General features: G+C 37.4%; 1 protein-coding gene across 5 annotated transcripts in view; it reads left to right on the top strand.

The window, feature by feature from the left end:
• The window catches only part of CCDC15 (coiled-coil domain containing 15), a 99071-nt gene that overhangs the window by 65320 nt on the left and 12267 nt on the right, over nt 1-21484 (top strand). The window contains exon 12 of one of the 5 annotated variants that reach the window (XM_066366473.1): nt 5184-5347. The exons of the other annotated variants lie outside the window; for them this stretch is intronic. Coding sequence (XP_066222570.1) covers nt 5184-5187 — 4 coding nt within the window. The 3' untranslated portion in view covers nt 5188-5347. Of the gene's footprint in view, nt 1-5183; nt 5348-21484 lie in introns of those variants that run through there. 5 annotated transcript variants of the gene reach the window in all.

Below are 21484 nucleotides of genomic sequence, written 5' to 3' on the forward strand. Positions count from 1 at the left end.
TTCATTTGTTTATTGTGTTCATTAGATTCCACATATAAGTGAGATCGTATGGTATTTGTCTTTCTCTGCCTGGCTTATTTCACTTAGCATAATGATCTCCAGGTCACCTCATCCATGCTGTTGCAAAAGGCAAGATATTTTTTATTATGGCCGGCCACCTTTCACATATACCGTACATAAGTATTGACTATAATCATCATGTTGTACATTATATTCTTAGTACTTTAAATTTTTTTAAAATTAAAATTTAGTTGGCACAGAATATAAAATGAGGGCTATAATACCTGTTTCCTAGGTTGCTGATGGAATTAAGTGGAGAAATGTATATAAGGTACTTAACATTGTGTCTGGCATTTAATCAAATCACTGTAAATAATACTTATTACTACATGATGATAATGGTGATGATTTTGATGATAGTGTTGGTGATGAAGATGGTGGTGAATAGGATAAACACCAAGGGAGGCCAGGCAAGTAGAAAAAAGGCAACAAAAAGAATAATAATAATGACACATGGAAAGTGAGACAGGGACACTTTAGGAAGGTCAAGAAAGGCTTTGTAGATAAGTTAACACTCAAGCTTGGTCTTGAAGGATGAGTTGGTATATCTGGAAAACAAAAAACATGGGATGGCCTGACCTGTGGTAGAACAACAGATAGAGTGTTGACTGGGAATGCTGAGGTAATCAGTTCGAAACCCTGGACTTGCCCAGTTAAGGCACATACGAGAAGCAACTATTACTATGAGTTGATTCTTCCAGCTTTGCCCCTCCCCCCCTCCCCTTTCTCTAAAATTAAACAATAAATAAAAAAGCATAGGGTGCTACACTTGCAGAAGTGGACTGGCAGAGAGGCAGGCTATAACAAAGCTATTGAAATATTTTATGAGAGAACACTTATGATCTGATTTGCATTTTAGGAAGATCACCCAGCAGCAGGGGAAGTAATGGTGTGGAGAGGATAGAAAAACAAAACAGTTCATTTGAGAAGTTATAGTAGTAATGTAGGAGATGATGAGGGTATTGGAACAGAGAGTCATATATTTTAGAAATATAATCCATAGGACTTAATGACTAGTTGGGTTTGGTGTTGAGAGAGGAGTCAAACGTAGTTTCTAACTTTCTTCTTGGATAACTGAATGAATGGTAATACTATTAACATAGATAGGGAATGCCGAGAGAACAGAATTGACAGGCAGCAAGGGAATTCAGTTTTGGACATTAAATTTGAGAAGCCTATGGAATGTTAAGAGAGGGCTGACTTACATACATTTGGAAATAAGGAACTGGAGTTCTGGGAGCAACAGGAACTAAATTTTCAGTATATGTTTCAACATGAATTTGGACTAAGCACAGGATTATTGCTAGGAACAGAGAAACAAGCAGAGCTTTTGTTAGTCTTCAGAAACTGAATTAACAAGATTGGAGATTTAAGGGGTCTCAAACACTTTGATTTCTTCTTAAGACACTTGTATAAGTCTAAATTTGTGCTGAAAAAGAAGGCTGAAGGGGTAAGTTGAAAACATCTGGAAAGCAGAGAAAAACTTTCTGTAGTCTTGAAGTGCTGAGGAGATGTAGAGTTCAAGACCCACTGGAGAGAATTAGTGAAACGAGGACCCAAAGTATCAGGCTTTAGTTGATAGCCATGAAGAGTTCTACACTAAGATGGTCTAGGGACTTTTGGTCAAGATGGCAGAGTAGATAAATGCTATGCTTACCTCCTCCCACAACCACATCAGAATTACAACTAAATTATAGAACAGCCACCCTTGAGAACCACCTGAAGACTAGCTGAACAGAACCCCTATAACTAAGGATATAAAGAAGCCATGATAAGACTAGTAGGAGGGGTGGAGATGGAAGATGAGCTGATCTTCCACCCACATGTATTGGTTAAGAATGGGGGAGGATGTCTTGGCTATGCCGGTCTCTCCTGAGGAGTGAGGGGTATCAGCCACACACTAGGCTACCCATCCCAGGCCAGCAAGGCCAGGAAGAAGTCTCCATATCTGGCTGTGAGAATCAGTGGACATTCCATCTAGGTGAGATGGAGGGTTGCTTGAGTTCCAGGCATTTCTCTTAAAAAGACTCATGCACAGACTTACTTACTGATGGATTCACTTGCTTTAAGCTCCAGCACTGAAGCAGCAGCTCAAAAAGTGCCAGGGACATAGGAGGAACTGAGTTGTCTGGTTTTAGGATGAACACTGGAGGGGCAGCGCTATCTGGGACTAAAGAGCTTTGTTCCTTTGTTGAGCCCTCTTCCCACAGAGCCAACAAGCAGGTGCCATTGTTTCTTTGCTGAGCCCTCCACCAACCCATCCTGTAGGCTCAAACAGGCAGCAAATCTGAGTCTCCATCAAATTTTCCCTGCCCTAGTGATTCCCTAAGAAATCACCTCACTCAGCTCATGCATAGGTCAGAACCTCTTTCTGACTCTTACACAGAAGTGGCCTACACCTGCATGTGCTGTGGACTTTCATAAAATTTCTGAAAAGTTCAAAAACTCCTTATAAGCAGAGGCTGGCCTCAGTGTGCCTTGTACCTCTTGTTAAACAACTCCTAGACAGGCACTAGTGGCAGCAGGTCTCGGGCCACAGCATAACCTCTCCCAGGCATTTCCAAGCAAAGCACAGTCAGTTACCAATGCACATATCTTTGTAATTCCTACCAGCTGGACCCAGGAAGGGTATAGACAGTGACTCGGGCCTGGTCCTACACCTGAACCACTTCCAAAAGGCCCCAAAATCATCACCTTTGATGGCAAGCTTTGGACCACACCAGAATACCACCCAGTTAGCTCCACACATTATATACCCAAAGGATGATCTCTGTAGGCACCAGAGTCCCACTGCAGCGAATCCCACTCAATGGGGTTAGCCCCACAGAGTGCCATATACACAGCTGACCTATACTATAGTCATAACCAGTCCATACAGCCAGTCAGCTGAGGGTAAATCCTGTGCACTGACATGCCAACAGTAATCCAGGCTCAACTACAACAGGAGGGCACACACAACCCACCCAAGGGACACCCCTGGAGTATGCAGCTCAGTGACCAGGGAGACCTTGTTACTCTGATCCAGAGGACACCTACTACATAAGGCCACCCTGCCAAGACTGGGAGAAGTGCCCCTATCTATCTATCTATACATAGAAACAAACACAGGGAGATACTCAAAATGAGGAGACATAGAAACATGTCCCAAAAGGAAAAACTCCAGAAAAATAACTAAATAAAATGGAGGCAAGTAATCTACCACATGCAGAGTTCAAAATCACTGTTCTAAGGATGTTCAATAAACTTAGAGAAAGACTAGATGATGTCGGTGAGAACTTATAAAGAGAAAGAAACCTTAAAAAAAGCAGTCAGAAAAAGAATACAGTAATTGAAATGAATATATTAGGTGGACTCAACAGCAGATTAGATGAAATAGAGCATAGAATTAGTGATCTGAAGACAAGGTAACAGAAAACACCCAGTTGGAACTGCACAAAGAAAATAATGATTGATTGATTTTAGGGAGAGAGAGAGATATATCAATTTGTTTCAGTCACTATGCATTCATTGGTTGATTCTTGTATGTACCTTGATGGGGGATCAAGCCCACAAGCTTGGTGTATCAGGATGATGCTTCAGCCAAATGAGCTACCCAGCCAGGTTAAAAGAATTTTTTAAAATGAGAACAGTCTAAGGGACCTCTGGGACAACATGAAGGGTAACAATATTTAAATCATAGAAGTACTGAAAGAGAAGAAAGAGAGCAAGAGGTTGAGAACCTACTTGAAAAAATAATGACTAAAATTTGTCTAACCTGTTGAAGGATATAGACATACAGTTCCAGGAAGCACAGTCCCAAACAAGATGAACCCAAATAGGCCCACATGAAGACGTATTGTAATTAAGGTAGTAAAGGTTAAAGACAGAATCTTAAAAGCAGCAAGAGAAAAGCATTTACCTCCAGGGAAGCTCCCATAAAACTGTCAGCTAATTTCTGAACACAAACTTTGCAGGTCAGAAGGAATTGGCGTGATATATTCAAAGTGATGAAAAGCAAAGACCTACATCCAACAGTATTTTGTCCAGCAAGACTGTCATTTAGAATCAAGGAAACATAAAGAGCTTCCCAGAAAAGAAGAAGCTAAAGGAGTTCATTGCCACCAAACCAGTATTACTAGAAATGTTAAAGGGTCTTCTTTAAGAAGAAGAAAGGGAGAGAAAAAAAAAAAAAGGAACATAATTAAGAATAAATGGCAGTAAATAAAATCACTTTAAATGAGAAAGGATTTTTAAAAAGACCCATATATATGCATTCTACAAGAGACCCACTTGAGATCAGAAGGCATACAGAGTCTGAAAATAAAGGGATGTAAAGTACAGCAGGGGAATCTAGTCAGTAATATTATAGTAACTGTTGGTGCCAGGTGGGTACTGGAAACTTTATGGGCAACACTTTGTAAAGTATATGATTGTCTAAGTATTATGCTGTACACCTGAAACTAATACAAATAATACTGACTATAAACTCTAATTGAAATTATTTTTAAAAAAAGTAAAAAAGACTAAAAATTAGTTTTAAATTTCTATCTCAAGAAGCTAGGAAAACAGCAAATCAGACCAGAAGAAAGCAGTCATAAAGAGCAGAAATCAGTGAAATAGAAAATAAATGTATGATGGAGAAAATCAATAAAGCCAAAAATTGGTTCTTTGAAAATGTAGTTTTGCAAAGTATATATATTTTTACTAATCAATAAAAAGACAAGAGAAACCGCAATTTATCAATATTAGGAATGGAAAGGAGCCATTACTGCAGAGCCTAGAGATATTAAATATATTGTGAATAGCTTTACACTAAAGATTTGATCATTTTGATATGACAGATAAAATCTTTTTGAAAAATGAAAATGGATGAAAGAAGAAATAGAAATCTGAGTATTCCCATATCTCTTAAAGGAATTAAGTTAATTATTTAAAAATTTAGGTTCAGGTCCAGGCTCAGTTGTCTTTTCAAGCAGATTTTTTCCAAATATTTAAGGGAAAAAGTATTGCCAAGTTTTAAATAAACTATTCTAGAGAATGAGAAACAGGAAATACTTTCTAAATAATTGTAGAGACCAGAATAACCTTAATAACAGCCTAATAAGGACATTATGAGAAAGCAACGTTACCGATTAATTTCTCAGGTGAACATTAGTGTGAAAGTGCCAAGTAAAATATTAGCCCGATGACCTTTGTTGAAGAGCATTACTGAAGGCCCCATCCTTGGAGCTTCTGCCTGAGCTTTTGCCTCCTGCCCCAGGGCAGCTTCTTTAACATCCCGAACTTCCCCTAAGCCATGGACCCAGTGAAAAGAAAGCTTTCTGCTTACAGCACTGATGATGAAAAAGTGACTAAAATAAAACATTCCAAGAGATTACTAATTGTCTTTGGTTGGTGGAAATAAATAATTTTTTCTAGTCTTTTTGCATTTCTTAATTTAAAAAAAGTTTTTGTTTTTTTAAAAATCATTAGTATATTTGACTTTGGGAACCTGAGCAATATTTGCATTGTAAGGGGCCCCTCGCTGCTGAATGTCGTGTTTATTTTGCAATAGAGAGTATAAGGACTTCTAAAATATTTATATGGTCAATCCACTAATGAGAATTGTGTTCTTGTGATGTGTTTAATAATTCCTTTGATATGTTTTTATTCTCAGATGCTTTCTTTTTCTGTTGAGATATGTTATAATACTGTTGTCCTTAAAACAACTTGACAAAAACTGTTGCAATAAAAAAAATTTGGGTGTGTATGTGTGTTTTGGATTGGGATAGAGGAGGCTTGGAAAAATTCTCATGAAGTTGTCTAGGGTAGCTTTTCGGCAGGATTCTATTTAAATATTTTGAGGATCTTTTCTGTTCCTGATGTTCTTTAGGATAAAATTATATAATCTCCCTGGATAACAGTTTAAGAATCTAAGGATGTTGACTCTCAGCAGTTCATTCCTATATGTAGACCATATTAGTCTTACTATTAGCTAGGTTCATAAGGCAAAAGATAGAATGGAAATTTAGTTAAGTTCATTCAACTGAAGCCAAGACATCCTTGCTATGGTTATTTTATGTCTAAACTAAACCTTCTTATGACATGTCTACCACATGGCATAGTCAATGGGGAATCCTTTTTTAGCTGTGCTGTTGACCTTTTTTGAAAGCTTTTCTGCCTAAGACTTTTGTTTTATTGCCATTTTCTCAATGCATAATCTTTTTCTTCTTGGATTTATATGCTTGACCCTAGAAAATATATGAAGTTCTCTCTTACAGATAGTTTCAGAAAATTAAATCTTGTTGACAGTTTACAAAAATTATTTTTGACTTTTTTCTGATTGAAACTAAATCATTTATGTCTTCTTTTGCATGGAGGTTATATGATTTAACTTAAAAGCTCTTTAGCAGCATTTTAAAATATACATCTGCTTTCTAAACAGAAACTGTTACAAGCTGCTTTACCTCATTCAGTTATAATAAGAATCAAAAGATATACTTTTATTCACTTATTTAACAGCTATTTATTAAGCATCTGTTAACTGTTAAGACATGATGCTAGACTTAAGGGATGCAAAAAATGAAAGACATCTCACTTTTCAGGAATCTTACTAGATATATTTTACTGACTAATGGGGAGGCAGGTAAACGAACAGATAATTACAATACCATATATTAAGTAGCTATATAACAAGGCAGTATAGCATGTCATTAAGAACATGGAGAGATATGTATTCAAGTCTCTGCTCTGCTGGCTACCAGCTCTGTGACTTTGAGAGTTACATCTATGAGCCTAAGTTTCTTCTATATAAAGGATTATTATCATAATGCAGTGGTTCTCAAACTTTTTGAAGTCGAGGCATATTTAAAATCCTACAAATAATTGTAGGCACACTATATACAAATTTCTGAGAAATAGGTTATAATAATTAACTCAAATATTAAAGAAAAAATGTAAAGTCCAAGAGTGCTTTTATGGTAATTAAACAAAATAAATACGACAAAATTAAATTTATTCTGACATTAAAAAATATTTTTATGTTACATTTTTTTTTTCTTTTTGCATTTTTCTGAAGCTGGAAACAGGGAGAGACAGTCAGACAGACTCCTGCATGCGCCCGACCGGGATCCACCCGGCACACCCACCAGGGGTGACGCTCTGCCCACCAGGGGGCGATGCTCTGCCCATCCTGGGCGTCGCCATGTTGCGACCAGAGCCACTCTAGCGCCTGGGGCAGAGGCCACAGAGCCATCCCCAGCGCCCGGGCCATCTTTGCTCCAATGGAGCCTTGGCTGCGGGAGGGGAAGAGAGAGACAGAGAGGAAGGCGCGGCGGAAGGGTGGAGAAGCAAATGGGCGCTTCTCCTGTGTGCCCTGGCCGGGAATCGAACCCGGCTCCTCCGCACGCTAGGCCGTATGTTACATTTTTTGAGTTATGCTTTTTAGAATTCATAAAAAGGGGTTAAGAAATTAAAAAATGACAATAAAGTTATCTTTTTATATATATAGATACATTCTTAGTAAGATTTAGTAAATTCGGCAAGTCCCAGCGTGAATGTGTTAAGTTTTTTCTTTCTTGTGTTTATGAGAAACATGAGCCTGATGTGTCCTACCAATTTCTTCAATGTTTGGGCATATATATGAAAGGCAAACTCTCATTTCCTCATCAATACATTGAAGAATTCCTCTCTTTTTAATCTTGTGTTGAGTGCAGAAAACCCCCACCATACATATCATCTTAACTTTACACCAAAGGATAAAAGAAACTTGCCTCCAGTCTTTCCAGGGAACATGGGGGATAGTGTAAACAATCTAGCACCATGGCTTGACAGCCTTTTGCCACCTAATCAGGCAAGTGAGATGAAGGGTTGGGTAGACTGTCAGTTTACAGCCAATTCCCCACACCTCTGTCCCCCCAAAATCAAAACTCCAAAATCCCTGTTGGTATTTTGGTCTCCAACAGGCAAATATTTCTCTGGAACACTATAGGGTGCACTTGGAAATCTTTTAGGATGCACCAGTGCACCCTGGTGCACACCTTGAGAACCACTGTCATAATGGTATATACTTCATAAAGTTGCTATGACCATTAAATGAAGTAACATGTAAATGTGCTTAATACAGAACCTGGCACATAGTATGTGTTCAATAAATGTTAGTTGCCAAATATTTAAGGGGGAAAGTTACACCAAGTTTTACATAAAATATTCAAGATAATGGAAAATGAGGAACCTTTCCCAAATAGTTATAGAGGCCAGTATAACAAAACCAACCTAACTTGCACATTTATTTTAAAAAATACCAAAAACAGTGTTACAGATTAATTTCTCTTATAAAAACCTCAAGTAAAATATTAGTAAAATAAAATATTTTCATAATGCCATTAGAAGAAAAAAGTTTCAATATTATATGAGAGCACGGAGACTTTGATTTGAACCCACAATAGGGGTATGATGTAGCAGGACGTGGAAGACTTCCTGACCTGAGTTTTCAAAGACCAGAAGCAGTAGTATGCTAAAAATGAAAATTGAGTTGGGGAAAAGAATAGATGGGAATTCTACCCAAAAGGAATTGCACTGGAAAGGATTGACTCTTGAGAGAATATGATACTTCTGGTTGGGATTAGGGCTAATGTAATGGCAGAAGCTGAGCCTCAAGAAATAAGGACAGATAAGATGGTAAAGAGCTTTGTATGTCATGAGAAGGAATTTGGATTTTATCCTGAAAAGAGCTATTTAGAGGCATTGTGGAGAATAGATAAAATGACTGAAAGTAGATGTTAGGACCGGCATGGCCAACATACGGCCCGCAGGCCAGATCGGCTCACATAATGAGTTTATGTGCCTGCGATTAAATTTTTAATATTCTCCGCTACTTTAAAATCTCAGCTACTCAGAAGCGGAAGCATCTTTGATTATTGGAAATTGAGATATTTAAGAAGATAGTGATACGCGGAAAAGAATTCCACATTGACTAATCTAGGGTTAACTTCCAATAATTGGTTGAATGGATTTGCGATACTTCTTTATTTTTTTAAAAAATTCCATTATAAAGATTTACAGCCTGACCAGGCAGTGGCGCAGTGGATAGAGTGTTGGACTGGGATGCAGAGGACCCAGGTTCGAGACCCTGAGGTCGCCAGCTTGAGCGCGGGCTCATCTGGTTTGAGCAAAGCTCACCAGCTTGGACCCAAGGTCGCTGGCTTGAGCAAGGGGTTACTTGGTCTGCTGAAGGCCGTGGTCAAGGCACATATGAGAAAGCAGTCAATGAACAAGTAAGGTGTTGCAATGAAAAACTGATGATTGATGCTTCTCATCTCTCTCTGTTCCTGTCTGTCTGTCCCTATCTATCCCTCTCTCTGACTCTGTCTCTGTTAAAAAAAAAGATTTACAACTTTTATATTTGTCTGTACTCAATATGCACTGTATGACATTTAGCAGTGATATGAAACCCACATTCTTTTAGGCGGAGTTTGCCAATGCGCACCCAAGGTCAAACAATTCGTTATTTCTGTGGTCATGTGTGCTGAATCAAGTGGCATTGTAGCATAGACAATAGCTGCAGTTGATAACGGAAAACGTGTCCAGGCTGTTTGTAAAACAAAATAATTGTTTTATTTGCGATATAACCCCTTCAAAGCTCATTCTATTAATTAAATATTGTTTCGATTGATTGCGATATAGTGTGGATATTTATATGATATGTAATTATATTTTTATTAAAATAATATTTTTATTAAAATAATATTTTTATTAAATTTTTTCATTCACATTTATTCATAAACAAATTACATAATAAAATTTTGTTTACTTAAATAAATTGTTGGTCAAGTAAGTTTGTAAATATCATGTATATGTTTGCTCGCTTATAGTTTCCATTGGGTGTGGGGGACAGGCTGTAAGCAGGCAGGGTCGTTATAGCCTAAGGCTTAGTTTTAAATAAGCCTTTCCCTCCCTACGTGAGACTTCCTTGTTTGTATATTGGATTAAAGTTTTTGATTTCTGTACTATAAAGTGGGGCAGACCAGGAGCTTGCTCTCTTGGTTCCTGAGATTAGCATTAGAGGAGAGAGCAGAGAAAGGAGAGCAGAGAAAGGCCACATGGAGGAGGCCAGGAAAAGCAGCCAAGATGGTGGAGTGCTGAAGGAGAAGCCAGTTTGTGCAGAGTTTGTGCAGAGAACAGAGGTGAATAAGGCTAGTGAGCTAGAAACCTTTGATTCTAGGAAACTTGGATAAGTCAGTAGCTTTGTGAGCACTGAATGAATGGGTTTTGGAGCCCAGTGTGTGTTTTTACTTGCCCACTGGGTGCAAGCTAGGATAAAGGTAATGGCTCACCAGTTCTTAGCTCCGTTGTTTCATTACCGTCTGTCCGAATCTAATGCGAACCTGCATGGGCCAGACAGTTGTGATGATGGCTGTGGCTACTGGCTTTACACGAATCATTTTTGTATTTAACATTTTTTTAATTTTAATATTTTGTCCAGCCCATGAAAAAAGGTTTCTTTATAATCTGGCCCGGGGGCAAAAACTGTTGGCCACGCCTGTGTTAGGAGATTATGTAAGTCAATACACTTAGAAGATGAGAGATGAAATTAAATTTTTTTAAATATTATAAATTTCTTGCTGTGTGTCAACATTTCACATAATCATCTCTAATTGATATATAATCCCGCAGGGTAGGAGTAACCACCATTCATTCATTGAGCATTGAGTGTTTACAATGTGCCAGCCACAGTGTTGAGTGTTTTAGAGGCATTAGGTCATTTCCTCACTCCAGTAACTTTATGAAGTAAATTTTATTTTTTCATTTTACCAATGATAAAATGAACTCTAGAGAGGTTAAGTAACAGGTTCAAGATCTTACTTAGCAATGGCAGAACTGGGATTCAACCTCAGATTTATTTGATTCCATCATCTAACCTCTTTGGAGTCTGTAAAGTTTTATCTGGCCTTTCAGATGAGCCACTGCTGGGAATGTAATGAGGAGGAGCAGTTTTAAAAGCATGAGTAATAGAACTGATAACATTTTGTCAGAGAATTCAAAAACAATTCCCAGGTTTATAGCTTAGTGCACCAGGTAAATGGAGTACCATAAAACAGATTTGCCAGGAAGGAAGGATGTGGAGGTGGGTAGTATACATTTACCTGCTTAAAGGAAATCCAACTAGAGTCCAATAGGAAATATTCAGTTATTTTTTAGTAGTGATTTCAGAAATCAATAGGAAGAATACTCTCAGAATCAAGAAATGGGGAGACAGAGAGAAAGGTTGACCAGAAAAACAGAATCAACAGGCAAGGATTTAGACCATGCTAGATTAGACCTTAATCCTGTTCTGTCAAAGAGGAAGATTCTTCCACCTCTTTGAGAAGTTATTTTTCTAACAGGGCACCTCTTTAACCTCTTAAATAAATTTGTTTCTTAATCTTAGTAACAAAATTCCTTTTATTTGAAGATAATGATATTAGTAAATTTCTGTGATTGCTCAAGAAGAAAGAATCCAGGCCCTGGCTGGTAGCTCAGTTGGTTAGAGAGTTGTCCCAATATGCCAAGGTTGTGGGTTCGATCCCCAGTCAGGGCATATACAAGAATCAACCAAAGAATGCATAAATAAGTGGAACAACAAATTGATGTTTCTATTTCTCTCTCCTCTCTTAATAAATAAAAAAGAAAAGAATTCATAGAGACCAAACAAAAAAGGTTTGTCTCTATTTTATTTTAACTTTGTAAAGGATTAATAGTATACATTATCATATGGCAGATGACTGAGTAACAAGAAGAGTCTCTGAGTTGTTGAAATTATAAGAATATATTTTTAATGCAGTTTGCCTGTAATATTTTCAGGAGTCTCTTCAAAATGTAAATATGGATGTCCACTTGTTTTGTTGTGCAAACATCCAGGGTAGCAATGTTTTATATTCTTACTCCCTTTTGGAAAAAAAATTTTTTTGAAACACAGTTGACATTCAATATCACATTTGTTTCAGGTGTACAACATAGAGGTTAGGCATTTATATAACTTAGAGTGTGAATCCCTCCTAATAGGTCTAGAACCAGCCTGGCACCATACATAGTTATTACATTATCGACTGTATTCCCTATGCCAGGGGTCCCCAAACTTTTTACACAAGGGGCCAGTTCACTGTCCCTCAGACCGTTGGAGGGCCAGACTATAAAAAAAACTATGAACAAATCCCTATGCACACTGCACATATCTTATTTTAAAGTAAAGAAAACAAAACGGAAACAAATACAATATTTAAAATAAAGAACAAGTAAATTTAAATCAACAAACTGACCAGTATTTCAATGGGAACTATGGGCCTGCTTTTGGTCATAGCAGATATTGACCATATGAGATGGTCAATATCCAGTTCCATATTTGTCACTGCTAGCTGTAACAAGTGATATGACATGTGCGTCCCACGTCACCGGAAGTAGTACAGTAGGTGAGCGATGCTGCGCTTTGCTCACTGACCATCAGTGAAAGAGGTGCCCCTTCCGGAAGTGCGGCGGGGGGCCGGATAAATGGCCTCAGGGGGCCGCAGTTTGGGGACCCCTGCCCTATGCTGTACTTGACATCCCATGACTATCTTGTAATTGCCAATTTGTACTTCTTAATCCCTTCACCTTTTCCACCCAGTTCTCCAGACCCCCAAACCCTTCCTGTCTGGTAACCATTAGTTTGATCTCTGCAACCATGAGCCTGTTTCTGTTTTGTTCATTTATTTAGTTTTTTAGATTCTCTATGTAAGTGAAATCATATGGTATTTGCCTTTCTCTGACTTATTTCACTTATAATACCCTCTATGTCTATTCATGTTGTTGCAAATGATAAGATTTCATTCTTTTTATGACCAAGTAATATTCCACTGTATGTATGTACCATCTCTTTATTCAGTCATCTATCAAATATGTAGGCTGCTTCCATATTTTGGCTATTGTAGATGAAATGTCCTTCTTTATCTCTTGTTATAACCTTTATTTTAAAGTCTGTTTTGTCTGATATAAGTATTGCTACCCCAGCTTTTATTTTGTTTCTATTTGCATGAGATATCTTTTTCCATCCTTTTCCGTCTGTGTGTGTCTTTTGATCTGAAGTGGGTCTCTTGTAAATAGCATATATATAGGTTTTGTTTCTTATCTATTCAGCTACCCTGTGTCTTTTGATTGGAGTATTTAATCCACTCACATTTAAAGTGATTATTGACATATTTATATTTATTGCCACTTTATAGTTTTGTTTCTCTTTTTTCCTTCTATTTCTGATTTCCTTTTGTTGGTAGTATATGGAATTGCACAGTTGATTTTTGGGTATGGATCTTATATCCTGAGACCTTATTAAACTTACTTGATTCCATTGGATTTTTAAAAAAATATTTATTGATTTTAGAGAGAGAGGAAGGGAGGGAGAAAGAGAGAAAAACATCAATTTGTTGTTCTACTTAGTCCATGCATTCATTGGTTGGCCCTCGTATATATGTGTCCTGGCTGGGGATCAAACTCGCAACCTTGGCATATTGGGACTGGGCACTCTAACTGACTGAGCTACCAAGCCAGGGTTCATTGGATTTTTTAACATGATGATCATTTTATCTTCATATAAAGATAATTTTAGTCCTTCCATTAAATCTCAATGTCTTTTATTTCTCTTTCTTGCCTGATTACGCTGGCTAGAACCTTTAATACAGTATTGAGTAGAAGTAATGAAAGTGTACAATCCTTGATTTTAGAGAGAAAGCATTTAGTCTTTCACCATTAAGTATGATTACCATTAGCTGTAGCTTTTTCATAAATTCCCTTTACCAAACTGAGAAAGTTTTCTCATTTATTGAAAATTGTTATCAGGACTGGATGTTGTATTTTGTCATTTTTTTCTTTCTAAAAAGTGAGATGATTTTATTTATATATATATATAAAGTTGACCCTTGAATATATGGATTTAAATCCATATATGTGACCCACTTAGTTTAAATCCCTTATTGTTTAAGGGTCATCTGTAGTTTTGCTTTCTTAGTTTGTTAATATGGTAAATTGGGTTCTGAGACTCAAGTCCAGCTTGAGGAGGTCAACCATCACACCAACAAACAATTCTTGAACATCAGCAGAGTGTCTTAAGTATTACTCAGTTTTGACACTACCTACCCATAGATAGCATTAGATTCCATAAGTTAAGGGTTCAGTCCTACAAGACCCAGCTGCATCCCCCAACCTTCAACCATCAGTCACAAGCTCAGGCAGTATGTTACATTTTATTTAAAAATGTATAATAAATATGTATTTTCCGATGGCTTTAGGCGACCCCTGTGTTTTGGCTGTTCGACCCCCGCCGGGGTCGTGACCCACAGGTTGAGAACCACTGGACTAGCTATAAATTAGAGTTTTCAGTGACTTCTTGGCAACTCAATTCTGATGCCAGTTGCAAATCTAAGTTGTTACCTGTATTTCTCATAACCCCCTTTCCTTGGGTTTGATTCATTTGCTAGAATGACTCACAGAACTCAGAATAACATGTTACTTACTAGATCACTGGTTTATTGTGAAAGGAAGTATAGCTCAGGAACAGCCTGATGGAAGAGATACATAGGACAAGATATGTGGGAAGGGGCTTGGGGTTTCCATACTCTCTCCAGGTGGACCACCCTCCCGCCTTTCACATGTTCACCAGCCCAGAAGCACTTTGGATCTTGTCCCTTTGGGTTTTTATGAAGGCTTCATTATAGTCATAATTGATTAATGGCTGCTTGATTTAACCTGTAGGCCCTCTCCTCGCCCCAGAGGTCTGGGATGGGACAGAAAGTTCTAGCCCTTTAATCATTTTGCTTGGCTCCACTGGCAACCAGTTTTGACCCTTAGGAGCAGTTCAGAAGCCATCTAATTAACATAACAAAAGACACCTTTGTCACTCTCATTGCTTAGGGAATTCTAAGGGACAAAGATCAAGATTTGGCAGTTATAAATAAAGCTGCTATAAAGATTGATGTACAGGTTTTGTGTGGATGTGTTTTTAACTCTGGGTAAATATAAAGTATTAAATAGCATGATTGCTGTATCATATGTCAAGAGTATGTTTAGTTCTGGCCAGCTAACTTGGTTAGAGTATTGTCCCAGTACACCAGGATTCCGGGTTCAGTCAAGGAACATATAAGAACCAACCAATGAGCCCTGGCTGGGTTGTTCAGTATATAAAGCATCATCCTGGTGTGCCAAGACATGAGTTTGATCCCCAGTCAGGGCATGTACAAGAAGCAATCAATGAATACAACTGGATGGAACTACTAGGTGGAACAATGAGTTGATGCTTCACTCTCTCTCTCTCTTTCTCCAATCAATGGAAAAATTAAAAAACATTTTTTAAATCAACCAATGAATGCAAAAATGAGTGGAACAACAAACTGATGTTTCTCTCTCTTCCTTTCTCTAAAATCAATAAGTAAAATAATGTTTTTAAAGAGTATGTTTAATAAAGTGGCTATACCATTTTGCATTTCCACCTGCAACGAATGAGAGTTCCTATTGCTCTGCATCCTCTCTGGGGTTTGGTGTTGTCAGTGTTCCAAATTTTGGCTATTCTAATAGATGTGTAGTGATATCTTGTTTTTTTATTTGTTTTTAGTGAGAGAGAGAGAGAGAGAGGGACAGACAGATAAGAAGGGAAAGAGATGAGAAGCATCAACTTGGCACTTTAGTTATTCATTGATTGCTTTCTCATATGTGCCCTGACGGGGGTGGGGGGTAGGGTAGCAGGAGGCTCCAGCTGAGCCAGTGACCCCTTGCTCAAGTCAGAGGTTTGGGGCTCAAGCCAGCGACCATGGGGTCATGTCTATGATCCCATGCTCAAGCCAGCAACCCCACACTCAAGCTGGTGAGCTCGTGCTCAAGCCAGCAACCTCAGGGTTTTGAACCTGGGTCTTCAGCATCCCAGGCCAACGCTCTATCCACTGTGCCACCACCTGGTCAGGCTAATAATCTCATTTTAATTTGCATTTCTCTAATGTCATATGATATGGAGCATCTTTTCATATACATATTTGCCATCTGTATACCTTTTTTGTTAAGGTATCTGTTCAGGTCTTTGGCCCATTTTTTAATTAGGTTGTTTTTTTTTTTTGTTGTTGTTTAGTTTTAAGGGTTCTTGATATATTTTGGATAATAGTCCTTTATCAGATGTGGGGGGTTGTGCAAATATTTTCTCTCAGTATGTGGTTTGTCTTCTCATTCTTTTGTAGAGCATAAGTTTCTGATTTTAATGGAGTCCAGTTCATCATCTGTTTCTTTTATTGATAATGGCTTTGGTGTTATATCTAAAATGTCATCACTGTATCCAAGATCATCTAGATTTTCTCAAGTTAGTTTTGAAATTTATAGTTTTGTGTTTTATGTTTAGCTCTATGACCCATGTTGAGTTAGTTTTTGTGAGGGGTTTAAGGTCAGGGTCTAGATTCAGTTTTTGTGAGGGGTTTAAAGTCAGAGTCTAGATTTATTTTTTTTCATTTGAATGTTCAGTTGTCCCCATACCATGTATTAAAAAGACTATCTTGTGCTTTGTCAAAGATTAACTGACTATTCTTATTAGGGTCTACTTCTGGACAATTTGTTTTGTGTCACTTTTCTATTTGTCTGTTCTTGTACTGTCTTGGTTACTATAACTTTACAGTAAGTCTTGAAGTTGAATATCATCTTTCCTCCAACTCTGTTCCTCCCCTTAAATATTATGTTGAGTGTTCTGGGACTTTTGCCTCTCCGTATAATCAGTTTTTCAATATTTACAAATAACATGCTGGGATTTGTATTAGGATTGCATTGAATCTATAGATCAGGTTGAGAAGAACATAAACAATCATGTCATCTGTAAACAAAGACAGTTTTATTTTTCCCTTTTCAATCTGTATGTAAATCTTTATTTCCTTTTCTTGTCTAATTGTATTAGCTAGGATTTCCAGTACTATGTTGAAAAGGAGTGGTGAGAGGGGCATCCTGGTCTTGTTCCTGATCTTCAGGGTGAGAAAGTATCTTGGTATCTTGTTTCTCATGTTTCTCACCTTTGAGTATGATGTTAGCTATAGTTTTTTTTTTTGTAATTATTCTTTATCAATTTTAGAAAATTCTCTTCTATTCCTAATTTACTGATTTTCTGTCATAAATGGTTAGAGTTTGTCAAATGCTTTTTCTGCATCTATAGCAGGGGTCGGGAACCTATGACTCGCCAGCCAGATGTGGCTCTTTTGAGGGCTGCATCTGGCTTGCAGACAAATCTCTTATTAAAAAAATGTTAAAAATATAAAAATTCTCATGTATTACAATCCACTCATTTCCTACCTCTCATGTTCATGGTTGCAGGTGGCTGGAGCCAATCACAGCTGTCCTCCAGGACAGCACCAAATTTTTATTGGATAATGCGTAACGTACATGGGTCGTTATATGGCTCTCACGGAATTATATTTTAAAATATGTGGCATTCATGGCTCTCTCAGCTAAAAAGGTTCCCGACCCCTGATCTATAGAATGTGATTTTTTAAAAATAATGTAGGTTGTTGATGTGATCGATTGATTTTTTTTATGTTGAACAAGCCTTACATTCCCGGGATAAATCCCACTTGGTGGTGGTATATACCATAATTCTTTTTATATAGTGTCAAGTTTGATTTGCTAATATTTTGAGGATTTTTGCCTCTGTGTTCATAAGAATTATTAGTCTTTAGTTTTCTTGTAATATCTTTTTCTGGTTTTGGTATTAGAATGAGTTAAAAAGTATTTTTTTTTTCTCTGAAAGAGATTTTAGACAGTTGGTATAATTTCTTCCTTAATTGTTTGGTAGAATTTACCAGTAAACTTGTATAGGCCTGCTGCTTTCTGTTTTGAAAGATTATTGATTCCATTTCTTTAATAAATACAAACATATTCTTCAATGTATTTTTTATCTTACAAGTTGTTAGTTTTGTTGAGGTTTTTTAAAATTAAGTTTATTAATTTATTGTCTTAACATGGATTCAAGTGTCCTACTCAATATAAGACCCTCACCCCCCAACAATGTGCCCCCATTACAGCCCCTTTGTCCCCCTCCCCCTAACTCCTTCCTCCCTTCCCTCTGGGATTTGTTGTCCTGTTATCTGTATCTGTGTGTTATGTATATATAATTTCAGTAATCCCTTTGCCTTCTCTGATCCCATCTGTTCACCCCCTTTCCTCTGACAGCTGTCCCTCTGTTCCATGTGAACCCATCTCTGCCTCTATTCCATTCCTCAGTTCACCATGTTCATAAGATTCCACATCTAAGTAAGATCATATCATATTTGTTTTTCTCTGCCTGGAGTATTTCACTTTGCATAATAATCTCCAGTTCCATCCATACCATTGCAAAATGTAGGATTTCCTTTTTCTCATCTGTGTAGTATTCCATTGTGTATATGTACTACAGTTTTTTAATCCACTTGTCCATCAATGGACACTTGAACTGTTTCCAGATCTTGGCTATTGTAAACAGTGCTGCAATAAACATGGGAATGCATATCCTCTCTTGAATCAGTGATTTGGTATTCTCAGAATATATTCCTAAAAGTAGGATAGCTGGGTCAAAAGGCAGTTCCATTTTTTTTTTTTTTTGAAAGATAAGAATTTTATTTATTTTTCTTTTTTTTTGGTATTTTTCTGAAGTTGGAAACGGGGAGGCAGTCAGACAGACTCCTGCATGCACCCCACCGGGATCCACCCGGCATGCCCACCAGGGGGCGATGCTCTGCCCATCTGGGGCATCGCTCTGTTGTAACCAGAGCCATTCTAGCACCTGAGGCAGAGGCCATAGAGCCATCCTCAGCGCCCGGGCCAACTTTGCTCCAATGGAGCCTTGGCTGCGGGAGGGGAAGAGAGAGACAGAGAGGAAGGAGAGGGGAAGGGGTGGAGAAGCAGATGGGTGCTTCTCCTGTGTGCCCTGGTCGGGAATCGAACCTGGAACTCCTGCATGCTAGGCCGATGCTTTACCACTGAGCCAACCCTGCCAGGGCTGAGGCAGTTCCATTTTTAAGTTTTTGAGGAAGCTCCATACTGTTCTCCACAGTGGCTGTACAAGTCTGCATTCCCACCAGCAGTGCAGGAGGGTTCCTTTTTCTTCACACCCTCGCCAGCACTTACTGTGTGTTGATTTGGTAATGAGCGCCGTTCTGACAGGTGTGAGGTGGTATGTCATTGTGGTTTTAATTTACATTTCTCTGATGATTAGTGATGTTGAACATTTTTCATATGCCTATTGGCCATCTGTATGTCCTTTTTGGAGAAGTGTCTATTCAAGTTTAGAAAACTTTGCCCATTTTTAAATTGGATTGTTTACCTTCCAGGTGTTGAGTTTTAGAAGTTCTTTATAAATTTTGGTTATTAACCCCTTACCAGATTATTGGCGAATATGTTCTTCCATTGTGTGGGTTGTCTTTTTATTTTGTTCATGGTGTCTTTTGCTGTGCAGAAGCTTTTTAGTTTGATATAGTCTCATTTCTTTATTTTATCCTTTATTTCACTTGCCCGTGGAGATAAATCAGCAAAAATATTGCTACAAGAGATATTGGGGAGTTTACTGTCTATGTTTTCTTCAAAGATGTTTATAGTTTTGCAACTTACATTTAAGTCTTTTATCCATTTTGAGTTTATTTTTGTGAATTGTGTAAGTTGGTGGTCTAGTTTCATTTTTCTGCATGTACCTGTCCAGTTTTCCCAACACCATTTCAAATGTGTCAAATATCAATTGACCATAAAAGTGTGGGTTTGTTTCTGGGTTCTCTGTTCTGTTCTATTGATCTGTATGCTTGTTCTTTTGCTGGTACCAAGCTGTTTTGATTAATATGGCCTTGTAGTATAACTTGATATCAGGAAGTGTGATGCCTCTCACTTTATTCTTCATTTTCAAGATTGCTGAGGCTATTCGTGGTTTGTTTGGGTTTTTTTTTTTTTTTTTGGTTTCATATAAATTTTTGGAATATTTGTTCTATATCTTAGAAGTATGCCATTGGTATTTTAATAGGAATTGCATTGAATCTATAGATTGCTTTGGGTAATACAGACATTTTAATGATGTTTAGTCTCCCTATTCATAAACACAGTATATGCTTCCACTTGTTTGTATCTTCCTTAATTTCTTTTTTCAATGTCTTATAATTTTCTGTGTACAAGTCTTTTACCTCCTTGGTAAAATTTACTCCTAGGTACTTTATTTTTTTGTTGTTGCAATAGTGAAGAGGTTTGTTTCCTTAATTTCTCTTTCAGACAGTTTATTGTTGGTGTATAAAAATGCCACTGATTTCTGAATATTAATTTTATATGCTGCCTCCTTGCCAAATTCATTTATCAGGTCTAGCAGTTTTTTTACTAAGACTTTAGGGGTTTCTATGTACAGTATCATGTCATCTGCAAATAATGATAGTTTTACTTCTTCTTTTCCAATTTGGATGCCTTTTAATTTTTCTTCTTGTCTGATTGCTGTGGCTAGAACTTCCAGAACTATGTTGAATAAGAGTGGTGAAAGGGGGCACCCCAGCCTTGTTCCTGATCTCAAGGGGATTGCTTTTAACTTTTGTCCATTGAGTATGATGTTGGCTGTTGGTTTGTCATAGATGGTCTTTATTATGTTGAAGTATGTTCCCTATATTCCCACTTTGCTGAGAGTTTTTATCATAAATGGGTGCTGGATTTTATCAAATGCTTTATCTGTATCTATTGATATAATCATGTGATTTTTATCCTTCCTTTTGTTTATGTGATGAATCACATTGATTGATTGGCAAATATTGTACCAGCTTTTCCTCCCTGGCAAAGTGGAATAAATCCCACTTGATTATGATGTATGATTTTTTTAATGTATTGCTGGATCCCGTTTGCTAGTATTTTGTTGAAAATTTTAGCATCTAAATTCATCAGGGATATAGGTCTATAGTTTTCTTTCTTTGTAGTGTCTTTACCTGGTTTTGGAAGGAGAATAATGCCTCATAAAAGGAGCTTGGAAGTCTTCCCTCCTCTTGAATTTTTTGAAATAGCTTGAGAAGGATAGGTGTTCTTCTTTGAATATTTGGTAAAATTTGCCTGTGAAGCTATCTGGTCCAGGACTTTTGTTTGTTGGGAGTTTTTTGATAACTGTTTCAATTTCATTTGTTGTAATCAGTCTCTTTAGGTTTTCTGATTCTTCCAGATTGGGTCTTGGAAGATTGTATGTTTCAAGGAATTTATCCATTTCACCAAGGTTGTCCAATTTTTTGGCATATAGATCTTCATAGTATTTTCTTATAATCCTTTGTATTTCTGCAGTGTCAGTTGTTACTTCTCCATTTTTATTTCTAATTTTATTTATTTGAGTTCTCTCCCTTTTTTTCTTGATGAGTCTAGTTAAAGGTTCATCAATCTTGTTTACCTTTTCAAACAACCAGCTGTTGGTTTCATTGATGTTTTGTATTTTTTTTTAGCCTCTGTCATTTATTTCTGCTCTGATCTT

The sequence above is a fragment of the Saccopteryx leptura genome, chromosome 2 (assembly GCF_036850995.1).
Source record: "Saccopteryx leptura isolate mSacLep1 chromosome 2, mSacLep1_pri_phased_curated, whole genome shotgun sequence".
Classification (NCBI taxonomy): domain Eukaryota; kingdom Metazoa; phylum Chordata; class Mammalia; order Chiroptera; family Emballonuridae; genus Saccopteryx; species Saccopteryx leptura.